Source organism: Monodon monoceros, unplaced genomic scaffold (assembly GCF_005190385.1).
Source record: "Monodon monoceros isolate NGI ecotype Baffin Bay Population unplaced genomic scaffold, NGI_Narwhal_1 Super_Scaffold_12, whole genome shotgun sequence".
Taxonomy (NCBI): Eukaryota; Metazoa; Chordata; class Mammalia; order Artiodactyla; family Monodontidae; genus Monodon; species Monodon monoceros.
This window is the reverse complement of record NW_021703768.1, coordinates 166,592,825-166,616,045: the sequence shown is the minus strand read 5'-3', so window position 1 is coordinate 166,616,045 and position 23,221 is coordinate 166,592,825. Positions and strand designations below refer to the sequence as shown.

Below are 23,221 nucleotides of genomic sequence, written 5' to 3'. Positions count from 1 at the left end.
TCGACAGTCGGCAAAGTGGGACGGGAGGGTAGGGTGGACAGGGGGTCAAGGAGACAAAGCATCAGACCCCTGGTTGCTCAACCCGTGAGTCCAGTCAGAGTAAAGAGGAGTATCCAGTGTCCCTCCCAGTGGCTGGGTCACCTGTGGCCCCGGTGATGGGTTGCAGGAGATGGTCACAGCAGGGCTGAACAACTCCATCTGGGAGTCACAAAAGGGCCTTAATCTTTTTTTTTTAAAATAAATGCATGTATGTATGTATTTATGGCTGCGTTGGGTCTTCGTTGCTGCGTGCGGGCTTTCTCTAGTTGTGGTAAGCAGGGGCTACTCTTCATTGTGGTGCGCGGGCTTCTCATTGAGGTGGCTTCTCTTGTTGTGGAGCACGGGCTCTAGGCGCACGGGCTTCAGTAGTTGTGGCACGTGGGCTCAGTAGTTGTGGCTCGCGGGCTCAAGAGCGCAGGGCTTCAATCTTGATGACATTAATGTGTCCAGTGAATTCATGATCTTTCCCTTCCCAAACCCACTTACAGTGGACACTGCTACCACCTGCTCGGATCTACTCACATTCCTTTTACCCCAGTGACAAAATCCAAGATTCTTCTTCAGATGCCCACTGGCTACCGGACCCAAAAGTGCCTGGAAGTTTACATGGATGGATGGCTCTCAGCCATGACTGACCACCGAGGGGTAGGAAAGCCCATGTCCTGTGCTGTGTGTCGAAACAACTCAGAGGTGTGACCCATCCCTGTGAGCTCCCCTGTAGGAACAGACTGTGGCTTCTTTCTGCAGGATTTTACCTGAGGTCACTCCTTGCTCAGCTTCCTCCCCGGCCCTGTCCTGTTTGCCCCCTCTCCTCTGTGGGGTTCTCTTGGTAAGTTGACTACACACAAATCCTCATCCCAGGGTCTGCTTCAACAAACAGCAGCCAGCTGGTTGTCCCTGCCCTTCCTACCCCATCAATGAGCAGACCCTGCTTGTTCTGTCGCAAAACAAAACCCAGAACCCACCCATTCTTTTTTTTTTTCTGTAAGTGGGCCTCTCACCGTTGTGGCCTCTCCCATTGCGGAGCACAGGCTCTGGACGCGCAGGCTCAGTGGCCATGGCTCACGGGCCCAGCCGCTCCACGGCATGTGGGATCTTCCCGGACCAGGGCACGAACCCGTGTCCCCTGCATCGGCAGGCGGACTCTCAACCACTGAGCCCCCAGGGAAGCCCCAGAACTCACCCATTCTTACCACTGTACTGCCCTCACTGGTCCAGACATAGCTGTCTCCCACCTGGATGCCAAACTCAGCTGCTCTCTGGTCTCCCCGCGCCCACTCCTGCCAACAATCCAATCCCCACAAAACAGATGGCATGAACTCCTAAAGAACATATCAGATATGTCTTTCCCTTGGTTGAAACACTCCCATCAGCCAGAAATTAAATCTGCCTTCCTTAACATGGCCCTTAAGGCCCTGTATGTTCTACCTGCTGTTACCCGCCTCTGCCCTCCTCAGCCACTGCCCCAGGCACAATGGCCTCCTAGCTGGTCCTTGGACACTCTCGGCACTGTCGAAAAGAACTTTCTGCGATGATGGAAAGTTTCTATAATCTATACTGCCCAATATGGTAGCCACTAGTCACATATGGCTACTGAGCACTTGAAATGTGACTGATGTGACTCAGAAACTGAATTTTAAATTTTATCTAACTTTAATTAATTTAAATATGCATAAGTACTGTGACCAGTAGCTACTGTATTGCAGCACAGCTCTGAATACTTTGCCACCTCAGGGCCTTCATACCTGTTGATCCCACCACTGACACTGCCTCCCTCCCCCCCCAACCATCATTTCTCTTAATCCCTCATGTCTCAGCTCAAATGTCACCTCCTGGGCAAGGCCTTCCCTAATCACCAAGTTTAATCAGATGTCCCTTCACCTTCATTCTCAGGCTCAGCACTTTGTTCATTTCCCTTATACTTAAAAATCTCACTCTACTTTTTTCTTAAATTTTATATTAGAGTACAGTTGATTTACAATGTTGTGTTAGTTTCAGGTGTAAAAATTCTCATTCTTTATTAGGTTACATGTTTACCTAAAATTTGATTTGTGAGGGTGTGGGCTTCTCTGAGCCTGTTTCCTCATATGCAAAAATGGAATGATAAAGGTACCCACCTCAAGGTTTGTTACAGAGATGGACCCTATGTTATTGTGCAGGGCAGTGTAGTTTGTGAGGGAGAGAACCCACGTGTGTCTGGGAGTCAAGGGAGGATGTCTATGAGTCTGTCCAGTTTGGGTTTGTCCAGCTCACCACGGTGTCCTGACTCAGGCAGAGCCCAGCCTGCCACCTCCAAACTATGTGTCCTCTTACCTTCTTAGGCCTCCTTGTTTTGAAAAGGAGCACAGCAGCTTACACCTCACAGTGCTAATATGAAGGATATGGAATTACATGTACTTGTGACTTCTAAATAATTAACTAGTGGGAGTTGCCTGGTAGCCTAGTGGTTAGATTCCGGGCTTTCACTGCTGTGGCCCGGGGTTCAATCCCTGGTGGGGGAACTGAGATTTCACAAACTGGGTAGTGCAGCCAAAAACAAACAAACTATAAACAAATAAATTTGTAAAAAAAAAAAAAGAAAAAATTAACTAGTAATAACATATATAATAAAGTAACAAAGACATTTATACTTTAAAAATAACTTGTGGCATTTTGTAATTTGTAACTATGTGATTTACATATATTTGATAAGTCGATGTAAACGTATGCAAATGCATAAATACAAAAGAAACAATACGCACAGCAACTGCCACGCCCCAAGCGTTCTTCCAATGCTTTACAGATATCAGATTACTGGGGGCTTCCCTGGGGGGCTTCCCTGGTGGTGCAGTGGTTAAGAATCCCCCTGCCAATGCAGGAGACACGGGTCCCAGCCCTGGTCGGAGGAGATCCCACACGCCGCGGAGCAACTAAGCACGGGTTTTACAACTACTGAGCCTGCGCTCTACAGCCCGTGAGCCACAACTACTGAGCCTGTGTGCCACAACTACTGAAGCCCGCGCGCCTAGAGCCCGTGCTCCGCAACAAGAGAAGCCACCGCAGTGAGAAGCCTCCGCACCGCAAGTAAGAGTAGTCCCCACTCACCGCAACTAGAGAAAGCCCGCACAGCAACCAAGACACAACACAGACAAAAATAAATAAAATTTAAAAATATTTATCAAGTTACTGAATTATCACAACAATTTTACGGGGGGAGGGAGGGAGGGAGTCTATTATACTCTCCATTCTACAGATGACAAAATCGAGGCACAGAGACTTTCTAAAGGTTTCAAAACGAGTCAGCGGCCGAGCCGCGATTTCGTGGCAGTTCAATCACACCTCCCAAACGCTCCCTCCGCGCCTTGGCCCCCTCCCGCCCCCAGTCTGGTCGCCCTTTTGCGAGTTCCTGACCCCTCCGCCCGCCCGGGGCCCCACACCACCTTTCTTCCCCTTGAGCTGCATCTCCGGTTCCTCCATGGTGGCTGCGGCCCTATTTCGAGGACAGGAACCGGAAGTCTGGGGTGGAGACAGCTGCCTAAACCATCCCTGGGAAACTGGGGCACCGCATTTCTCCAGTTCCGCTACTCATTCATTGGCCTGCCCTCCTCGATCTTTAGTCTACCCAGACAGAAGGGCTGTGAGTTAGAGACTGGGGAAAGAGGCAATCGGCAGGTGGGTGAAGAGGGGCCGGGAACCCCTTGAAGCTCCAGGAGGGACACTCAGGCAGGGGAAGGGGAAGGGCGCCCCCCTTTACCGAACCCCTTTTCCGGGGGCGTATTGGGGGAATACTCCACGCAGTGCCCACTTCGGGCCGTATAAACTCCCTTCTTGTACCCCTCTGCTGCCACCAAATCCCTGCACATACTCCTGAGCCCCCAGGACCGCACAGGAGACATTGTTATGGACCCGGACGCCGTCTGTCCGAAGGTGGAGCCACTTGGCTCCGTCTGGGAAAACCTGTGGGTGGTATTGGGAGTGAGGGAGGAGAAGGTCAGGGAACTCTTGAGAGCCCTCTGAGGCCCCGCCCACCCCTCCCGTTCCTACTAGGCTCCCTCCAGAGCGGCGGGGACGGGGAAGCGCAGGCGCAATTCCATAGCTCTTGCCCCAGCGGAAGCCACGCCCCCCAAGCCTTAAAGGGCCAGAAACAGCTCATACAGCTCCAGCCCTTCCGCACTTTCGGGGGGGCGGGGGCGCGCAGGCGCAGTGGAGGCACTCTGCGGTGTGGGTAGCGGTCGCGTATCAAGTTGCTCTCTGTCCCGGCAGAAGAAGCCAGGGCGCAGAGGGTCCAGGCTCCATTTTGCTACCCATTACATCAATTGGAAGAGAAAAGTTTGTGAGTTGGGCCCCCAAGTTTGGGGGGACCCGGGCTTGCGGTGTGGAGTGACAGAGGAGGCTCGTTGGAGGTGAGTGGACCTCCTGGATTGACTTGGGAGGGGCGGGTGGGATGCAACCAATCACATCTTTGTTGAGCCCTCACTCATTCTAGGGATTCCCCCCCCTCAAAAAAAAAAAAACAAAAAAAACCACAGCGGACGTTTAAGATCTGCCCGTGTATCAGGCCTCCTGCTTAGATATTTACAGACATGATTTTTTTAGTCCTCCTTTCCCCCATTTTACTAATGAAGACACTGAGGTTTAGAGAAATTAAGTAATGTGCCCAAGTTTTCACAGCCTATAAGTGGAGGGATTCAAACCCAGATGGCTGACCCCAGAGCCAGGGCTTTTAAGCAATGCATATTGTATGTGCTCTGGTGTTGGGAAGGAGTGGGCCTGAGAAGCAGTTGGACTCTGGTTTTAATTTCCTGGCTGAGTCTTAGTTTACCCACCCTCACTGTGTGAGGCCAGGTATGCAGTCAGTGCCTATTTAATGAGTTGTCAATAATTATTGCCACCTCTCCCTGTTTGGCCTTTCCATCAGCTTCCCCATGGAGCCCACCCAGCCTGCAGAGGATCTCAGCCTGACCCAGCAGCCTTCTACCCCAGAATTTGGGGACCCCGAAGACCCCAGGGGTGAGGCCCCTGATGGCTCAGACACTGTGGTCCTCAGTCTCTTCCCCTGCACCCCGGAGCCTGGGAATCCTGAACCAGATAATGGTACCTCCTCACCTCAAGGTAGGATACTTACCCTGGACTCCTGCTTCTGGGATGCAAGAATGGTGGAATGTCAGGCCCAAGATGGGACTTATATCTTTGTGTCCTTGGATGTGTCTTGCATCTCCACCCTGTGAGGGGTTGCTTATTATTTTTTAAAATTGTGGTAAAATTCACGTAACATAAAAGTTACCATTTTAACCAGAATTGCTTACAATTCAGTGGCAGTAAGGACATTCACAATGGTGTATAACTTCCACCTCTATGTAGTCCTAGAACATTTCCATCACCCCCAGAGGAAACCCCAGACCCATTAGCAGTCACTCCCCATTCCCTTCCTCCAGCCCTTGGGAAGCAAAAATCTGCTTTCTGTTTCTATGGATTTGCCTGTTCCGGACATTTCATATAAACGGGTTCATACAACACGTGGCCCTTCCCGTTCTGGCTCCTTTCACTCAGCAAGATGTTTTCAAGGTTCATCCACATTGTATGGTGTGTCAGTGCTTCATCCCTTTTATAGCTGAATGACATTCCACAGTATGGCTGGACCACATTTAGTTTATTCATTTATGCATTGATGGACATTTGGGTTGATCCCCTTTTAGTGACTGAATAGTGCTGTTGTGAACATGCGTGTACAAGTTTTTGTCTGAACACATGATTTCAACTCTTTGGGGTAGATACCTAGGAGTGGAATTGCTGGGTCAGATGATAATTCTGTTTGACTTATCAAGGACCCAAGGGTTTCTTTTGACTGGAATCCTTGAACATGTCTAACTCAGTTGCCCTGGGGCCTTTGTCCCTACCATTCCCTGTGTGAAATGCTCTTCCCACACCTCTCCCCAAGTTTCTTCAACTGGCCAAGCTCTAGGCTGGTGTTACCTCCTTGGAGTGACGCTCCCTGACCATTTTCTTTAAAAGGGACTCACCCTCTGCCCTCCCTTCTTTCCACCCCCTTCCACCTGCTTTTCATTTCTCCTGAACACGTATTTTAACTTAAGCTCTCATTTTATTTCTCCATTTCTGTCTGACTCCCCAACTTGTCCATGGGCCCCTTGAGGGCAGGGACTGTCTCTTTTGTGCGGAATCTTGCCAGGGGCGGAGGAGAAATCCACACCCTGGGTATCTGGGAGGATGGAGTGAGTGAACAGTGGAGCCACGCACTGTCTCTGGTAGTTCCAAGCCCCCAGGGTCTGGTCTGAAGCCCAAGACATACTGGAGAATGAGGGGAAACTGAGGCCCTTTCTCTCTCTCCCAGCAGGCAGCTCCCTAAAGCACTCCACGACCCTCACCAACCGGCAGCGGGGGAATGAGGTATCAGCCCTGCCGGCCACCTTGGACTGTGAGTGGGACCCCGGTCCCCACGGGGGAGAGAAGTAGCGGGCTGGCAGGGGCTAAGAGGAGCAACTTTGGACAAGGAATAAACTGGGGCATGGAGCTCAGATGGGACAGGTGAGGACTCTACCTCTCTCTGCCCCCCAGCCCTGTCCATCCACCAGCTCGCAGCCCAGGGGGAGCTGAGCCAACTGAAGGAGCATCTGAGGAAAGGTGTGTGCCCACGCTCGTGTGCCGGTGTGTCCGTGCCTGTGTGACCTCACATGCTAGTGGGTGCATGTGGCTGCTGACATGACCTGAGTCTCCACGTGTGTACCTATGTCTGTACGTGTGTCTGAGCATGTCCGTGTGTGCATCCACATGTATGCTTCCCCGCCCCACATCTGACCCCAGCTGCCTGCCCTGCCCCCAATTCTGCAGCATTGGGGAGAGTGGGCAGGGGTGCATCCCAGTGGTACCACCCCCCTCCTGCCAGGAGACAACCTCATCAACAAGCCGGACGAGCGAGGCTTCACCCCCCTCATCTGGGCCTCCGCCTTTGGAGAGATTGAGACCGTCCGCTTCTTGCTTGAATGGGTGCGTCCCAGCCCGGCTGGGGGCTTCCTGGGGACTCGAGGGCGGGCCAGGGTCTCAGCTGAGTCTGCTGGTGCTGTGTCTGTAAGATGGAGCTAACATGGAGACCCCAAGATTGCAGGGGATGCACCCACTCCTCCTTTTGCCCCCCCTTCTGTCACTGTCCCCCTCTGTTCCCCCCAGGGTGCCGACCCCCACATCCTGGCCAAAGAGCGGGAGAGCGCCCTGTCACTGGCCAGCACAGGTGGCTACACAGACATTGTAGGGCTGCTGCTGGAGCGTGACGTGGACATCAACATCTATGACTGGGTAAGGTGCCACCCACTGGCCCTTGGGCACCTCACAGGGTACCAGGCTGGCTCTGGGCGCTAAGAACGCAAGACAGACCCATCCCCAAGCCTCATAGAGCTCCCAGTTTTTTTTGGGGGGGGGTGGGGATAGCCGACACATAAACAGCTCAGGTATAGTGAATAACACTATGTTGGCAGATACACAGACAGCTAGCTGCAAGAGCCCAGAGGCTGCCTGTAGAGCCAAGGGAAGTCAGGATGGGCTTCCTGGAAGAAGGGGCATCTAAGCTGAGGCCCAAAGGAGAAACTAGATGGGCCTAGTGACAAGCAGAAGGAGGAACCATATTAAATTGGTGGGTGTGGGGTGTCGTGAGAATCTGGAAAAGATAGTGTTGCTTGCCCCCTACCCCTGTCCCTGACAGAATGGAGGGACACCACTTCTGTATGCCGTGCGTGGGAACCATGTGAAGTGCGTGGAGGCCTTGCTGGGTGAGTAGGAGTAGAGGCTAGCCTGAGGGGCCCTAGAGCCCCACGTGGCTCTGCAGGAATCCTGAGGGCCTGGGAAGGGTCTGAGCTCTGCTTGAACAGCTCTTGGGATGGGTGGCTGCTGCCTGCTTTGCCCAGATGATTGATGTGGGGACAGGAGGTAGCAGGAATAGCACAGGGATCTGGCCGACTGGGTTGAGAACCCACACCCTGCGTGCCTCAGAGACCCTGGAGGTGGAGATTCTATTGGCCACATTCATCAGAGAGGTCAGGCTCTTGTCCAAGACCACACAGCAACCAGCAGACCTGTGGCTGCACAGTGGGTAGTCACTGGACCTCCCGAGTCCCCGTGCCCGACCCAGGCTCCCGTCCCCCAGGCCCAGCCCTCTCTGCAGTGTCTGCTCTGCTTTGCAGCCCGAGGAGCTGATCTCACCACTGAGGCAGACTCTGGCTACACCCCAATGGACCTCGCCGTGGCCCTGGGATATAGGAAAGGTCAGCCCGAGGCACATGGGGCTAGTGACAGGGGCCATAATGGGGGGACATGTAGGCACTGAGAGGCCCAAAGGAGGCCCTGGCAGGGTGAGGATACCAGGAGGGCCACAGTTCACATGGCCATGGAGCCTAGCCCCCTCCACGGCGAGAGGTGGGTGTGAGTAGGGGCTGTAGGCAGACCCCAGTTTGACTCCCCACTTCAGAAAATGGGGGGATCCTAACAGAACTGACCCCCTGGGGTCATGTGGGGGGGTGTGTGGGAAATATCCCACTCCTTCCTTGAAGGAGTTTTATTCCATTTGAGACAAGTAATTCCTCACAGTCCCTCTCATCTTTTCATAAAAGTTCCAATTTGACAATTTTGTTTGGTAAGGAATATTTTTATAATTCTGAAAAGCCTCCAAAAATGCATCTTTACAAACTCAGGGGAAATAGAGACTCCTATGAGGGGGGCTTCTGTCTTCCCAGCTGTGCTCTGGCAAGGGCTTGGATTTCCCTGTGTATGAAATGGGTCCTCCATCCAGGTCCCAGGGCTGAGGCCCCTGTTCTTACCCTGAAGGGAAGGTACAGGTTGGCCTGTGCCTCTGCAGCCGCTGTTAAGTTCATGGCCCACCTTTTCCCTGTTCTGTTTCCAGTGCAACAGGTGATCGAGAACCACATCCTTAAACTCTTCCAGAGCAACCTGGTGCCCGCCACCCCTGAGTGAACGCCGTCTGCCAGGGACTCAGACACTCAGGGAACAAAATGGTCGACCCAGAGCTGGGGGAACCCAGAACTGGCTTCAAAGGCAGCTCCTGGACAGACGGTGGGAGGCAGCCCTTTCCAAGAGGAACCAATAAACCTTCTGTGCAGAACTTGAAGGACTTCACTGTGCTTCCCAGAGAACTTCCTGGAGGAGGCAGCCACCCAGCGGCCTCACACCTTCTTCTCCCCTAGCACCCGCAGGTGGTAGATGACCACTCGGCCAAAGAAATCAGTGGCATCCTCAAATGTCACTTTCAGCCGGTCCACCTCAGCAGATGGCACAGGAAAAGTGTAAGCAGGGCAGTCAAGGGAAACAGATGCCTTATCTTTTCCCACCCACCAGCCCCAGCTCAGGTACTACAAATGTGCTGGGTGACCCAGCACGCTGTGGGTCCCTCTGAAACTCTAACACAGAACAGATTATCAACAGCCCATTTCACAGGTGAAGCAATGGAGACCCAGAGGCCAGTTGCTTGAGGTCACATGCCAGGGCCCACAGCTTTCAGAGGCACAGACCGCCCCACCCAGAGGCTGAGGCAGGATATCTGAAGCGAGTTGTTGTCCTCAGGATAAAAGTCCACAATCTTGCTAAGAGCCTCACTCCCCTGAGAACCTGCAGCAGAGAAAGGAGCAGTGAGGCCAGCATACCCCCTCTAATCCCCCATCTTCCAGGGCCTTCCAGTACCTTCGAGGCGGCCCTGGCGACTGGAAAAGCCCCCCTGGAACTGGATCTGCAGCTGGGAGACACAGATGCGCTGGGGAAACTCCAGTATTACCCACTGGGAGGGGCCCTGGAAGCAGAGAAATAGAGGTCCATGGTCACTCCAGACTCAGAGCCCAGCTGTGCCTCTCTCAGTCACAGAGTCCATGGTGGGTGGGGAGCACAGTGAACACGGGTTCCCTCCCTGGCCAACCTAACTGCCCAGCTGGGGTGCACCCAAATTCTCAGGGTGCCCCAGACCCCTGATTCTGACTCACACTAGGGGTGGAGGATCCAGGGAGAGGGTGCCTCACCTGGTCCGAGTTCCAGCAGGTCTCCTCGTCCTGGTCAAACAGGTGCTTCTTTCCAAACTGCCGAGTGTTACGATTCAGCACCGAACTCACCCTAGAGGCAACCAGAATCGGCGTGTGGAGAGGTGCTGAGCCCTGCGGCGAGGGCCCGCCCACTACTGGGCCCACCCCTCCCTCGCCACCGGTTCCCCCATTTCTGTCCACTAGGGAGGGACTATACCAGGCCAACGGCCCCGTCCGCTACTGCCCGCCGCCATTCACACCCCACCCCCGCCCGGGGCTCTCACCTGCTCACTGTCTCTGGACAAACCAAAGAGTGGGTCATCTCGGTTCCACAAAGCCTCGCAGGACTAAGAGCTGAGCTCAGTCCGGGTTCAAATCCCGGCCGCCAAAGCGCGACCTTGTTCACGCTCAGAGTCTTCACGTCCTCACCTGTAGCACGGCACAAGAACAGTCACTGCCCCGTCACTCCAGTCTTAAATGTCGCCTTGACCACCCCCTTGCCAGAAAAATTTGGAGTTTCGGGGACACTGCCGATGACCCGAGGCCAAGCCTTTCACAGTGGGTCCAAGGAAGGGAAACGGGTTTCCTGTGGGTTTCGGGAGCAGTCGCTCCCTCTCGGTGCCTCAGTTTCTCTGCAAACAGCTTGGGAAACCAACATCAGTACCCGGAACCGCGTGAACACCGCGCAGGCGCAGAGTGCCTCAGGCTCGCCCAGCCCCCGCTCCCGGGGCGCGGTTTAGTTTGAGCCCCGCCCCCTCAGCGCCCGCCTCTTAAAAGGTCCTCGTCCAGTGATTGCCTATCCCTCGGAGCTGGAGGAAAAAGGCCGGCATCTAAAGCAATTGTATGTCCACTGTGTGCGGGGAGCTGTCCTTTGGTGCCCGCGGGTATAGAGCCCTAGTTTTGGTGTCCGAGAGCCTTCTTATAATAATGTCATCCTACCGGCAGAATGAACTCGGCCGAATTCATTCTCTGATTGCAGTTGCCGCCTGGGAACCCCTGCATTTCACTGCCTCCCAGAGGCCAAAGGAAGAGTTGAGGAAGAGGCTACGATGGTGCGAGTACTGTACTGGAAGTCTTTATCAGCCTCGCGTGTCCCCACTGGGACACAGGAGGCCCGGTTTCCAAATCTGTCTTCTTAGTAAATGCTGCCTGGGACAGGCTTCTTGGAGGAGGGGTAATGTGAGGTGGGTTTTGAAGAATGAAGAGGAGTTTGTCAAACCGGATTATACAGAACCTCAGATACACAGCTAAAGGTTTGGTTCTCTGATTCACTAAACAACTGCCACTCCCTACTGCCCAACCCTGTGCTGAGTGATTCTGAGGACTGTGAGAGGCCTCAGTTCCAGCCCCATATCTGAAGATCTCCCAATCTGGGGAAGACAGAACTAGACACATACACTCAGAGACCCATGGGGCCAGGGCTGAGCCAGGGGGAGAGATAGGGCTAGGGAAGCAGGGGTTCTACCTGGAGGGAGGGCTTCCTGGGAGAGGGGATATTGTCCTGCACTTTAATGGGTGGGCAGGAATTCACCAGGGTGAGAAAAATTGGGGGGCGGGGGTGGCAGACAGGGTGAACAGCATAAGTAAAGGCCTAGTTGGATGAAAGACCATGAATTTGAATAAAATATGTGGAGCCAGATCCTGCTGGGCCTAAAGCAGTCACGGAAGGTGTTTGAGAAAGGGCAGCACACCCATCCAATTTGCATGAATGGAGGGTTCTGAGACAGAGCAGCCACTGGCAGGAGGCTGCAGTTCCTGGCTTTAACTGAATGGTCTGGGATCCAGTCCCTTTCTTCAAGGGCTAGGGGAATGGTTCTCCTGGCATCCTACTAGTGTCTGCCCAAGTCCACACCAGGAGTGGAGGCTGGCTGGGAAACTGGGACACCAGCGGAAGGGCCGCCCCATCAGCCCCTGCCTGCCAGGACTTCCTGCATTCAGTCATGGCCTGGTGCCATCCAGACCTGGCTCTACTGGTCTAAGGGCCGGGGCTGGGGTGTCAAAAAACACCTCCCTACCCCTAAAGGAATTTAGGAAGAGCATGGACCCTGGAGGGCCCAGATCCTGTTCTAATCCTGGTTGGGCCACTCACTCATGGGCTGTGTGATCTTGGACAAATATGTTGACCTCTCTGAGCCTCAGTTTCCTCATCTGTGAAATGGAGGGAAATCTATAGGACTGCTGGAGAATTCAGTGGGCTCTTCAGGCTGACACATAACAACAGTGGCTGACATTTGTTGAGATCCTACCCTGTGTTTAACCTGAAGCCATGTTTGTCTCCATCCACAGCATCATTAAATCTGCTGTTCTGGTCTCTGTCACTCCCATTTTACAGCTGAGGATACGGCCACTCAGCCACTTGGCTGCCAAGGTTCCCCAGGGAGGATATGCATGGCCCCAGGGCCCCCCTTGCCACTCCTGGTCTTGGCATGGAGCCACCTTGCCCACTGGGATAAAGCCAGCTTGTACCCCCTTCCCGCCTCCTCACCCCACCGGTGCCTGGTCATGAAAGAGCCTCCTGTTTCTCCAGGGAATTAGCAACTCTAAGCTCCCAGCAGGGCAGCCAAAAGTGGTCCATTCATTTGCCTTAGTGAGAAGAGACTAGGCACTCCCTCCTCCCTCACCCCAGGGGATGGGGCAGAGGGAGGTCTAGAAGAGCCAGGAGCTGTAACTCTGGTTGGCTGAGGGAAACTGAAGCAAAGAAGTCATTTGGCTAAGGTCACCAAGGGGAACCGGGATACAAACCCCAGTCTGACTCTGGAGCTCTCTCCAGAGCTCACTCTCTCCACTGAGCTGAGCTCTGCATTTTTCAGGAGAGGACTTGGACGCTCAGAGAGGGTCAGGGATTTGCTGAAGTCACACAGCAAGTATGGGTCAGCAGGGACTCTCTCTGGGGAGGCAGCCACACTCATGGCAGAAAACAGGTCCCACTTCCCATGAGTTTGTCATCCCGGAGTAGGGCAGGGAAAAGCCCTCAGATTGCTTCAGGCCTCAGTTCCCCCTGGGGAATAAGTGTAATGGTTGCCCCAAGACTCCAGCCTGGAGGGTCTGTGGGGTGGGGGTGATGGAGTCCCCTGGGCTGGCAGCCCCTCTGTGGGGCAGGTCCGGGTCTGATTTATCCACCGAGGCCTGCATGAGTACCACAGGGCCCAGCTCAGAGTAAACGGATGCTCACTTGTTTCCAACTGGACTTGTTGGTCCTGGCAGGGGGCAAGCCTGGGAGCCTGGAAGCCTGGGGAAGTGGAGATGACAATAGGCATGAGAGAGGTCGGCCAAGCATGAAGGGATTGAGCTGAGTTTACGTGAGAACACCTAGGGCCACGACTGGCCGACTGGCCGTGCTGAGCATTGAGTGTGAGTGGCTGTGCTGTGAGCATGGCCCCGGGGGGACTGTCTCCCTGTTGGTAACTTGGTGTCAAGTGATCATGGTTGGGTGCTGGCTGTCTGTAGGTAATGCCATGGCTGTAAACATAGTAGGGTGTAAACAACATGGGGCAAATGTGGGCTGTTTGTGGCTGCCAGGAAGGCTAAGTTCCGATGGGTGTGCACAGCAATGGGTGTGTTTGAGTGTGAAGGGACTAGGTGCAGCTGGGCTCACAGCTGTGAGTTTGGTTGTGCAGCAGACATGACTTAATGTATGGCCAGTGTGACTTATATGTGGCCTGGCTCGTTACGGTTGTATATGAGCTGCCTGTGCTGTCACTGTGTCTCTGGCATATGGCTTTGTATCAGTGGTTATTGGTAACATTGTATGTGACAGGAGTGAATATGGTTGCATGTGCCCTGTCAGTACGTCACCTTGGGTGTGTGAAAAGCACTTTGGGGGACACTGTCCACCCCTGATGCCCAGATGTCCTGGAGGGTCTTGCCTCCTTGCTCCGGTTCTGGCTCACAAGCCCCCTCCCCTGCTCCCTCCCCGCACTCGCAGCAGCCCCTGGCCCAGGCCCCAGTGTAGAGGAGACAGAGAGAGCACTCAAGGCTGGAGGAGGGGGGTGGTTGGCCCATTCCCAGTGCCGGCCTATAAATAGCTCTTTGAGCCCAGCAGATTCCCAGGCAAGGTTGCCTCATTCAAGCCCCCAGCAACAGCCTGCTCCCGGGCTCCAGGCCAGCCCCTCTAAGCTCAGCCCTGGCACCAGCCAGGGGAGCCAGGGGGTGGGGGAGTGAAAGGGTGGGGGGAGTCAGGATGGGGATCAACTTGGTTCTGAAGCCACAGACCTGGACTCCCACTTGGCCCCTACCCATACTCTGCAACCTCAAGTGCATGTCCTACCTCCCCGAGCCTCAGTTTTCCCATCTGGAAAATGGGCAGCAGTACGATAGCAGCCCCCAGCTTGTGTGTTTACTTCCCATTTCATTCTCCCAGCGACCCTGTCAGGTGGTTACTCTTAATTGTCCCTGTTTTCGACAGGGAAACTGAGGCACAGAAAGACGAAATGGCTGGCCCAGAGCTACACCACTGTTAGGAGTTGCAGAGAGGGTTCTGGTTTTTTGGGGTTTTTTGTTTGTTTGTTTTTGCCATGCCGCACGGCTTGCAGGATCTCAGTTCCCCAACCAGGGATTGAATCCTGGCCACAGCAGTGAAAGTGCCGAATCCTAATCACTAGACCCCCAGGGAACTCCCCAGAGAGGGGTTTTGAACTGTGGACTTGTGAGGCCAAGCTGCAGCTCCCACACATGTCACCCAGATCCCTGTCTCCACCGCCTGTCACCTGCAGACACTCATATCAGTGTGATCCCCGACCTCCATCCCTCCTCTGTGATGAGAAGTTGGACAGTGAGCATAGTTCCCCACTGTGTCACTTTGACCCCTAGGGCCACCACTAGCCCACCCCCGGAACAGCAGTCTGACACTTACAGACCTTCCAGGGCAACCTTGCTCCCCTGGGGTCTTCGTCCTTCACTCATTCTCACCCCTTTTTTGGTAACCTTGCCGAAATCATCTAGTTTCCTGTTTGTCTGTCCCCCCCACCAGACTGAAACCCACCCTCAGAGATGCACACACACACATACACACAGATGCAGGACACTGGTGGAGTGAACAGACCCTCCAACCACCACAGCCCATTCTCAGTGCTGAGAAACTAAGACCCCGGGAAGGAAGGCCAGCTGGGTAGAGGGCTGATTTTTTTAAGTATCTGTTCTCCTTCATTTCCATTTTTCATTGTGGTAAAATACACGGGACATAAAATCTACCATTTGAAAGTGTGTGATTAGTGGCATTAACTATACTCACATTATCGTGCAGCCATCACCACTGTCTAGTTCTAGAACATTTCCATCACCCTAAAAGGAAACCCTGTACCCATTTGCAATCACTCCCTGTTCCCCCTCCCCCAAGCCCCTGGTAATCACTAATTTACTCTCTGCCTCTGTATTTGTCTGTTCTGAACACTTCATATAAATGGACTCATACTGTGACTTTTTGTGTCTGGCTTCTTTCATTCAGCATAACGTTTTCAAAATTCATCTATGTTGTAACATATATTAGTACTTCATTCCTTTTAATGGCTGAATAATATTCTATTGTAGACCTTTTGAGATCAGGGGTCTCCCTGCAAAGACACGCACATGCTGCCTGCTCAAAGCAAAAGTATTTCTGTAACAACAGTACCCGGTCCACAGCAGGTGCTCCATAGAAGTTGACTAGATAAGGGAATGAATGAATTAATGAATGATAGTTCTAGGTGGCGCGGGCAGAAACAGCTCTGGGTGTGACACACCTGGGCTCTGACTCTGCAAGTCTCTTACCAGCTGTGTGAACCAGGGAGCTTTCTGTCCTCTCTGAGCCTCAGCTTCCTCTCTATACATGGTGTAAAACAGTAACTGTAGCCAAAACTGCTTCCAGTGTGAACCTGCCGAGTCAGGCAGGCCAGGGTTGGAATCCCAGCTCAGTCCTTCCCCTCTGTGTGACCTTGGGAGAGACTTCATCTCCCTGGGGTCTCAGTTTCCCCATCTGTAAGATGGAGCAGGCCCCACTGCGGGGCGTCTGGGGACCCTTAACGTGGCACCTGGGGCGAAGTGAATGGGAGGAAGTCAGGAACAGTCTTCCCCGGGGTGGGGTGAGTGGTCGTAGGAATGGGGGGGGGTTTAGGCAGAGGGAACACCCTCCCTCGCGCAGTTGGAGGCGTCGGGCTGACGGGAGCGCATGCGCAGAGCAGCCCCGCAGCCCCTTTATAAGCGCTGAGGCGGCGCTGGGGCGAGCGGAGCACAGGGCTCAAGGGTGGACCCGGCGCGGATTGAGCGCAGCCACAGCGTCCTTTGTGCCGCTTGACCGCCCCGGGATGCGTCCAAGCTAGGAGCCAGGTGGGGGTCCGTCGTGGGGAGGGGGCCGCGTTGAGGGAGAGGTCCTTGAAAATAGAAACAGAGCCCGAGATTGGGGAGGGGGGATCAGAGAGAAGCCCCCAGAATGGGGAGGGGGTTTAGAGGGGGAGGGAAGCCCCGGGTTGGGGAGGGAACCCACACTGGGAGAAGGCTTGGGAATGTTAAGGGGATTCGGATTTGGGGGCAAGGTTGTCTGGGGAATTCGGAGACGACCCCGCGATGGGGAAGGGGCCGGGCTGGGGGTGGGTCTTAGAATTGGGGAGGCACTGGGAACCAAGGCTAGGGAAGGGGCACCCCGAGTTTAGGGAGAAAAGAGGGACATCCACACGTTGTGTGGGGGACTCTGGAACAGGGCACCCCGTGTCTGAGCTGAGACACCCCAAGATTTTAAGTGGGGATTCCCAATTTGCAGATGAATGCAGGATTCCAGGCTGGACTGCAGCGGGGAGGAGGCCCCCAGACCAGCCTGAGCCCAATGGACGGGGTCTGCCCTGAGAGTAAACCCCAACAGGGAAGGGGTGCCCTGCAGTCTCCCTGTCTTTTTGGCTCAAGTCTTGTCACCACATCTTGACTCAGGGAGGAGGCTCTGGGGGCTCCATCCCAAGGTGGTCCCTGTTGTTCCCTGGGACTTGGAGTTGGGGTGCTGTCCCTTCTCCCAGGGAGCACGTTGTGTCTCCGAGGTTAATGCTAGTTGAGAGCCTCTTAAAGCCCCCAGTTATGGATCCCACGGACCCGTAAAGAGCACCCAGTCTCTAGGGGGGAGCCACCCCAGTACTTCCACATCTGGCTACATTCTCACAGCTAGACACAGATCCTTGCCTCACGCCTTCCGTTCCATCTGGCCACATGGATGCATGTGGAAGTCCTGGCTTGGCTTGGGAGCACAGGCACTGGGAAGGAGGGGGCTGGGACCCCAGGCCCAGCCTGGGCAGGAGCAATCCCCATCCCTGTTCCTCTTTGTTCCTCTCAGCAGCATTAATGGGAGACAGCCAGGCTGAGGAGAGGGTTGGCGCTGGGCCCCAGCGGGGGATGTGGGGCAAGGGCCGGGAGTGAGGGCTGGGCAAACCATGGGACCCCAGACCCCAGCAGCCTCGTTGGCTTGTGGACATTTCCAAACAGAAGGCATCCCCCAGGAGGTAGGGACTCGCGCGCGTGTGTGTGTGTGTGTGTGTGTGTGTGTGTGTGTGTGTGTGTCTCTACCCCGTACTGGGAGAAGGCGTGTGCTTATGGGGGGACCCGGGGTCCTCTGTGACTCTAATGTGACCAAGGTTGTGTCTTTGTCAGGAAACTTGTGCTGGGGGCCACTTCACCAGGCAAAATGATGTGTGCCCACCAGTCACCAAAGCCACAATTTATCCAGCCTGGTCTGTGCCAGGGGCTGGCAGCTACGTGAGTGAGTGTGTGTGAGGAACTATGTCTGACAGAGTGGCCTCATCGAGGGGTTTATGTGGGGAGCCTGAGACTGTGGGTGTGCGTCTTTGTGCAGAAGACGTGCTGCCTGGCTTGTAAGTGCCCATATTGTCTCTCTTTGTTAATGTCACTGTGAATCTGTGAGTGTGTGTGTCTCCTAGGCTCTGAGCCTAGAGTGTGTGGCTGTGTATGTGTCCCGTGTGTGCAGCAAGGGTCCTCTCCATGTGATTGGCAGCGTGGACCCTGAGTGGGTGAGTGTGAGATGTGGTCTGTGTACAGAGTTGGGGAGCTAATGGGAGAGACATTGACTGGGGTTCAGGTCTCCAAGGGACAACCTGGGATGATTTACTGAGCCCAGTTTCCTTTCTTCTCCAAGGAGCACACAAATACGCTCTGACTCCCAGGCCAGTAATACATACACACGTGTGCTCATAGCCCTTGCTGAGGGGTACTTGAACCCACATATCCAGAGACTACACTGGGTCCCCTACGCCCCACCCAGTGCATATTGCTGCTGTGGACCCTCGTACATGTTCACACACCACAGGGGGCAACCTCATGGACATCCTTGCCTGGACACACACCCAGGCACAAACACACAAAAATGCCTACTGGCAAACTCACCCTCACTCAGTGGCTTGAGACAGGAGGTGGATGTGAGGGAGGAGGAGACACACGCGTGCTCACGCGCACACACACACACTCTCTCTCTCTCTCTCTCTCTCTCTCTCTCTCTCCCCCCTCCTGGGCCACCCCTCCCACAAAGCCCCACAGGCCCCTACTTGCATATGTATGAGGCTCATGCATTATTAATGAGGGGACAAGCCCCAGACAGCTGTGTAAATGCTCACCTCTTGTGGCCCTGGGGAAGAGGTATTTTAAGAGAAGGGGTGTGGGTGTGTGAGGTGCAACTGGAGGGGATGGAGTGTGTGCGGGAGGGCATGGGGGGGGAGTGCAACTGAACCTTTGTGTGTCACCTTGTCGGACCACCATTGCATATTTGAGTGTGTACACCAGGCTTTGTGTATAAGAAGCTGTTGTTTAAGTGAACATTTCTTGGACTCGACAAGTCTTAGCTCATTCCATTCTCACAGTAACACTCTGAAGTATGTGCTGGTTGATCCCCATTTTACAGGTGGGAAAACTGAGGCACGGAGTGATGAAGCAGCTGTCTAGGATCATGCAACATCTAGGGAGTAGAGGCAGGGTTTGAAGCCAAGTCATGTGGATATAGTCTGAGCTCTTAACCGTACAGAGTATGTGTGTGTGTGCACGTGCATGAGAATTCTCTGAACTTGCCCCCTCCTAAAACTCTCTTGGGGTAGGCGCAGCCCAGAGTCCTGCCCCACCCTCTAATACCCATCCAGGCCTTGGACAGCCATCAGGGGATCCCACCCCGCTCAGGGTTCCGAGGGGGAGAAATGAGGACAGCCCGGGATGGAGGCAGAGGTTGCTGAGGTTTACAGGTCGGTAGTTAGGGGCACCGTCCCAGAAGCTGGCCTCTGCCCTGCTGTGCAGTCCCAGGAAAACCGCTCACCCTCTCTGGACCCCGAGATGCTGCCCTAAGAAGGCAAGGAGACCAAGGGGGTGGGTAGTGCCACTGCGTTGCTGCCCCAGAGTTCAGCACCACGGACAGGTCCCTGGCCTGCCTCCCTAAGGTGGGGCCAGCTGTCCCCCACAGGACCCTATTCTGGACTCCATCCACACTGGCTATTCTTTTATCAGGAGGAGGGTGCAAGGGCTGGGTTTGTAGGTGATGTTCTAACTTCCCATCTGCCCCCACCTTCTGAGCCCTCCCGGGGGGGGAAAGGGAAGGGGGTTCCAGAGGGGTGGGACGCACCACCACCCCAGGGTTTCTAGTCTCTGGAAGAATGTGAGGTTTGGGAGGGCACTGCTGTATCCCAGTGTTTGGAATGGGCCTTGCTTACAGGTAGTGCTCACTATTTGTCCACTTTATGCTCGTGTGCCACAACCCCTATAGGAGTCTAGACCCACAACTGGAGTTTCTCTGTGGACCTAGAAGGCATCTTTGCCAGTCAGTATGAATTCAGGGGGAGGATGGGGTGGGCGAGGGCGAGGTCCCTTCCTCCAGCTGGGACTTGGCAGCTCTTCAAAAATCCCAGAAACCAGGAATAGAATCTTGGCGACAACCAAATCCTGGAATTGAAGCTGAGAATCGTGTCAGTCAGCAAACCCAGATTACAGGCTGGCTTGGAGTCCAGTCTGCTGCCAGAACTGGGGACCCCAGGCAGACTAGGACTGGCTGCTGCTCTCTAGGAGCCCCCAATTTGATTTGGGAGGCTGACTTGAAAAATGGGACTTTGATCTTGGCTATATTAAAGTCAATAATAATAATAGCAGCTGAAATTTACTCCTTCATGCCAGGCAGTTCTAAGCATTTTATATGTATTGACTATATTGACTCATCTATCCCTTCCAACTACCTCATATTATCCCCATCTGACCTGCAAAGAAACTGAGGCACAGAGAAGCTAAGCTACTTGCTCAAGGTCATCCAGCAAGGAACAGGCAAAAGACAACCCCAGGTTTGATTCCCTCCAGAACCCATGCTCTGACCATAGGACTTCACTGCTCGGATTCTGAAGTCAGTTGGTCCTGGGTTCGGATTCTGGCTCAGCTCTGGCTTGCTGACTGTGTGACCTTGAGTGACACACTGGCCTCTCTGAGCCCCAGTTTCCAGATCCGTAGAGTGGGAGGAATTGGTCCTTTCATGCCAAATGTCTAGGAGGGTTGTACTCACCCCTTCCTTCCTCTCCATCTTGTTTCAGGTCCAGGATGGGGGCCATGTCTGTCTGGGTCTCAGGCCTCCTGATTCTCCAGATGCTGCTCTTTGTGGCTGGGGAACGGGGTGAGTTGGCTTGTGGGTTGGGAGAGGTTGGGGTCTGGAGAATTGACAAGATGGGGCAGCTTTTTAACTTGAGAGCCTTCTCCTGCTGGTTCTCTGGCTTGGTCTGGAGAATAAAATGAGAATAGATGAAAAAAGTCTTTGAACAGTCAAAAGCGAACAAGACACCTGAGAGGTTATTTTTAGTCATTGCCAGCGGAGGCTAGAGTTTCCCGCCTCTCACTGTTTTGCTGAGATGAGCTGAAGAGAGAGAGAAAAAAAAGAGGGAGAGAGAATAGTATGAAGATTGATTAGTGATGCCTGCCATGGGTGGGACAAGAGAAATAAAGGTCTGTGTGCCTCTCCCTGGCATCTCCCCAGTAGCGGTCAAAAGCCCAGACTTTAGCAATGCCTCCTGATTTGCTCTGTGGCCTTACGCAATTATAATGATGTCTCTGAGCCTCAATTTCCTCAACTCCCCCAAAAGAGGATGAGACATGGCTACCTCTGCAGATGGTTATGAAAATCAAATGAGCTGATTGCTATTTATAAAGTGCCTGTTATATAGAAGGTACTCTCTTCCAATGGCTGCCTATCGCTTAACTTTTGGGGAAACCATGGCTCAGAGCAGAATAGTGACTTTCCCATGGACACATAGTGAGTCAGTGACACTGAGAGTTAAATCCTTGGCCTCCAGGGTCTGGACTTTGAGAGGAGGCAGAACTATGAAGGGATTCGGCCCCATTACCCCTCTTCTGCTCACAGATTGGGTTGCAGGTCACAGATCTGTGTACGACACTGTGATGTTGTGTAGGCAACCTAACCTCTCTGGCCTCAGTCAGAGGGTCCTTGCTTCTCAGCCAGGCCCTCTCTCCACCTTCTCCACCCCAGGCACACAGGACGCCACTGCTGCTGCCACTGCCGAGAAGGGGCTCCACATGCAGAAGGTGGGGTCTGGGTCGGTGCGGGCTGCGCTGGCAGAGCTGGTGGCCCTGCCCTGTCTCTTCACCCTGTGGCCACGGCCAGGTGCAGCCCGAGAAGCTCCTCGGATCAAGTGGACCAAGGTGCGGACTGCATCAGGCCAACGGCAGGACTTGCCCATCCTAGTGGCCAAGGACAATGTGGTTCGAGTGGCCAAGGGCTGGCAGGGACGCGTGTCACTACCTGCCTACCCCCGGCACCGGGTCAACGCCACGTTGCTACTGGGGCCACTGAGGGCCAGCGACTCCGGGCTCTACCGCTGCCAGGTGGTGAGGGGCATCGAGGATGAGCAGGACCTGGTGCCCCTGGAAGTGACGGGTCAGTTGGGGGAAGGGGAGGGGCCAAGGCTGGGATGGGGAAGCCCATCCACTGAATGTCACCTTAGAAATTACTCCCTGGGGAATTCCCTGGTGGTCCAGTGGTTAGGACTCTGCAGTTTTACTGCCGAGGGCCCAGGTTGGATCCCTGGTCAAGGAGCTAAGATCCCACAAGCAAAAAAATAAAATAAAATAAAGAAAAGAAAAGAAAAAAAAAGAAATCACTCCCTGAACAGTGATTTGCTTTCAGTTCTTCTGATGAAGTCAGGAACAAAGTCTCCATGGGTATACCTCTCTCCTTAACATCTCCCTCTTTCTCTTTTAGCTAAGAGAGAGCAGCCTCTGGCTCAGTCTCTTATGGACCACAGCATTTCATAGGATTTCATAACCTTGTTTTAAGTCCATTTCATGGTTACCTACTTTCACATAAGGCAAAGGATATTGGCTTTCTATTTAAAATAGGAATACACATTTCCTTTTAAAATAAATATATGTTTTTAAAAAGTGAAGTTCTTTTTAAAAAGTGGATTGAAAATATAGATTAAGTAAATAAGTCATCAATGTAACCAATTCCTATATTAAATTGTTTCTGTTGAAATAGTCAGTGTAGTTTCTGTTTTCCTAACCAATCAAGATGAACAAGGCCAAAAAACAATTTTTTTTAAATTATTAAACAAAGTCCTAGGACAGGGCATGGCACACAGAAGATGATCAATTGATATTTGACGAATGAATCAATGAAAGGATTTGTGGGGTTTTTTGGCTGCGTTTTGGGTCTTCATTGCTGCGCGTGGGCTCTCTCTAGTTGCAGCGAGCGGGGGTTACTCTTAGTTGCAGTGTGCAGGCTTCTCATTGCAGTGGCCTCTCTTGTTGCAGAGCATGGGCTCCAGTAGTTGTGCCCGTGGGCTCAGTTGTTGTGGCTCGCAGGCTCCAGAGCACAGGCTCAGTAGTTGTGGCACACGGGCTTGGTTGCTCCAAGGCATGTGGGATCTTCCTGCACCAGGGCTTGAACCCGTGTCCCCTGCATTGGCAGGCGTATTCTTAACCACTGCACCACCAGGGAAGCCCAACGAATGGATTGTTGTGTGGAGAATATCCTGTGGACTCCTACTGGGAAGTCAATTTCCCTTAACCTATGTTGGCCATGAGCAAAGTCCCTGCACCCTCTGTTCTGGAGCACAGTCTTTGCCCAGCCAACAGTGTCTCACTGCATATTTTATGGGGTCAACCAATCATCCCCTTTCCAAGGCATTGTTCTCAAAACTGATAAACCTCAAAGAAAACTGATAAGTCGTGAAAGAAGA

General features: G+C 53.6%; 4 protein-coding genes across 15 annotated transcripts in view; 2 read left to right on the top strand and 2 right to left on the bottom strand.

Moving 5' to 3' along the window:
* The window catches only part of LOC114892363 (BLOC-1-related complex subunit 8), a 34,301-nt gene extending 30,799 nt beyond the window's left edge, over nucleotides 1-3,502 (bottom strand). For 8 of the 10 annotated variants that reach the window (XR_003792709.1, XR_003792710.1, XM_029217190.1 and 5 more), the window contains exon 1: nucleotides 3,459-3,502. Coding sequence is in view for 8 of the 10 variants with exons in the window: in XM_029217190.1 (XP_029073023.1) it covers nucleotides 3,459-3,495 (37 nt within the window). In the remaining 2 variants the exon portion in view is untranslated. The remainder of the gene's footprint in view (nucleotides 1-3,458) is intronic. The other 2 variants (XM_029217183.1, XM_029217184.1) reach the window with 1 other exon arrangement.
* A 169-nt stretch (nucleotides 3,503-3,671) lies between these two features.
* Nucleotides 3,672-9,237, top strand: RFXANK (regulatory factor X associated ankyrin containing protein). 3 transcript variants are annotated; one of them, XM_029218902.1, is made up of 10 exons: nucleotides 3,672-3,690; nucleotides 4,282-4,421; nucleotides 4,937-5,130; nucleotides 6,368-6,451; nucleotides 6,592-6,657; nucleotides 6,920-7,020; nucleotides 7,201-7,326; nucleotides 7,730-7,796; nucleotides 8,208-8,288; nucleotides 8,924-9,237. In XM_029218902.1, the coding sequence occupies exons 3-10, from the start codon at nucleotides 4,944-4,946 to the stop codon at nucleotides 8,992-8,994; spliced, it is 783 nt and encodes a 260-aa protein (XP_029074735.1). In that variant the 5' UTR covers nucleotides 3,672-3,690; nucleotides 4,282-4,421; nucleotides 4,937-4,943; the 3' UTR covers nucleotides 8,995-9,237. The 3 variants fall into 3 exon arrangements, with proteins under 3 accessions (XP_029074735.1, XP_029074733.1, XP_029074734.1); XM_029218900.1 differs by lacking the exon at nucleotides 3,672-3,690 and having other exon boundaries at nucleotides 4,217-4,421; nucleotides 6,371-6,451; nucleotides 8,924-9,142; XM_029218901.1 differs by lacking the exons at nucleotides 3,672-3,690; nucleotides 8,208-8,288 and having other exon boundaries at nucleotides 4,239-4,421.
* Nucleotides 8,653-23,221, bottom strand: part of NR2C2AP (nuclear receptor 2C2 associated protein) — a 16,781-nt gene continuing 2,212 nt past the window's right edge. The window contains exons 2-7 of the mRNA XM_029218903.1: nucleotides 20,536-20,746; nucleotides 10,331-10,475; nucleotides 10,047-10,137; nucleotides 9,718-9,823; nucleotides 9,578-9,645; nucleotides 8,653-9,323 (exon numbers count right to left, since the gene is read on the bottom strand). Coding sequence (XP_029074736.1) covers nucleotides 9,204-9,323; nucleotides 9,578-9,645; nucleotides 9,718-9,823; nucleotides 10,047-10,137; nucleotides 10,331-10,475; nucleotides 20,536-20,581 — 576 coding nt within the window. The 5' untranslated portion in view covers nucleotides 20,582-20,746 and the 3' untranslated portion in view covers nucleotides 8,653-9,203. The remainder of the gene's footprint in view (nucleotides 9,324-9,577; nucleotides 9,646-9,717; nucleotides 9,824-10,046; nucleotides 10,138-10,330; nucleotides 10,476-20,535; nucleotides 20,747-23,221) is intronic.
* Nucleotides 20,564-23,221, top strand: part of NCAN (neurocan) — an 18,410-nt gene continuing 15,752 nt past the window's right edge. The window contains exons 1-2 of the mRNA XM_029218899.1: nucleotides 20,564-20,643; nucleotides 21,511-21,918. Coding sequence (XP_029074732.1) covers nucleotides 20,571-20,643; nucleotides 21,511-21,918 — 481 coding nt within the window. The 5' untranslated portion in view covers nucleotides 20,564-20,570. The remainder of the gene's footprint in view (nucleotides 20,644-21,510; nucleotides 21,919-23,221) is intronic.

Excerpts from the sequence above, each read along its gene's own strand:
- RFXANK (XM_029218902.1), top strand. The coding sequence starts at position 4,944 with ATGGAGCCCACCCAGCCTGCAGAGGATCTCAGCCTGACCCAGCAGCCT. Across the intron at positions 6,658-6,919 it reads GAAGGAGCATCTGAGGAAAG|GAGACAACCTCATCAACAAG; the intron begins GTGTGTGCCCAC and ends CCCTCCTGCCAG. Across the intron at positions 7,327-7,729 it reads ACATCAACATCTATGACTGG|AATGGAGGGACACCACTTCT; the intron begins GTAAGGTGCCAC and ends TGTCCCTGACAG.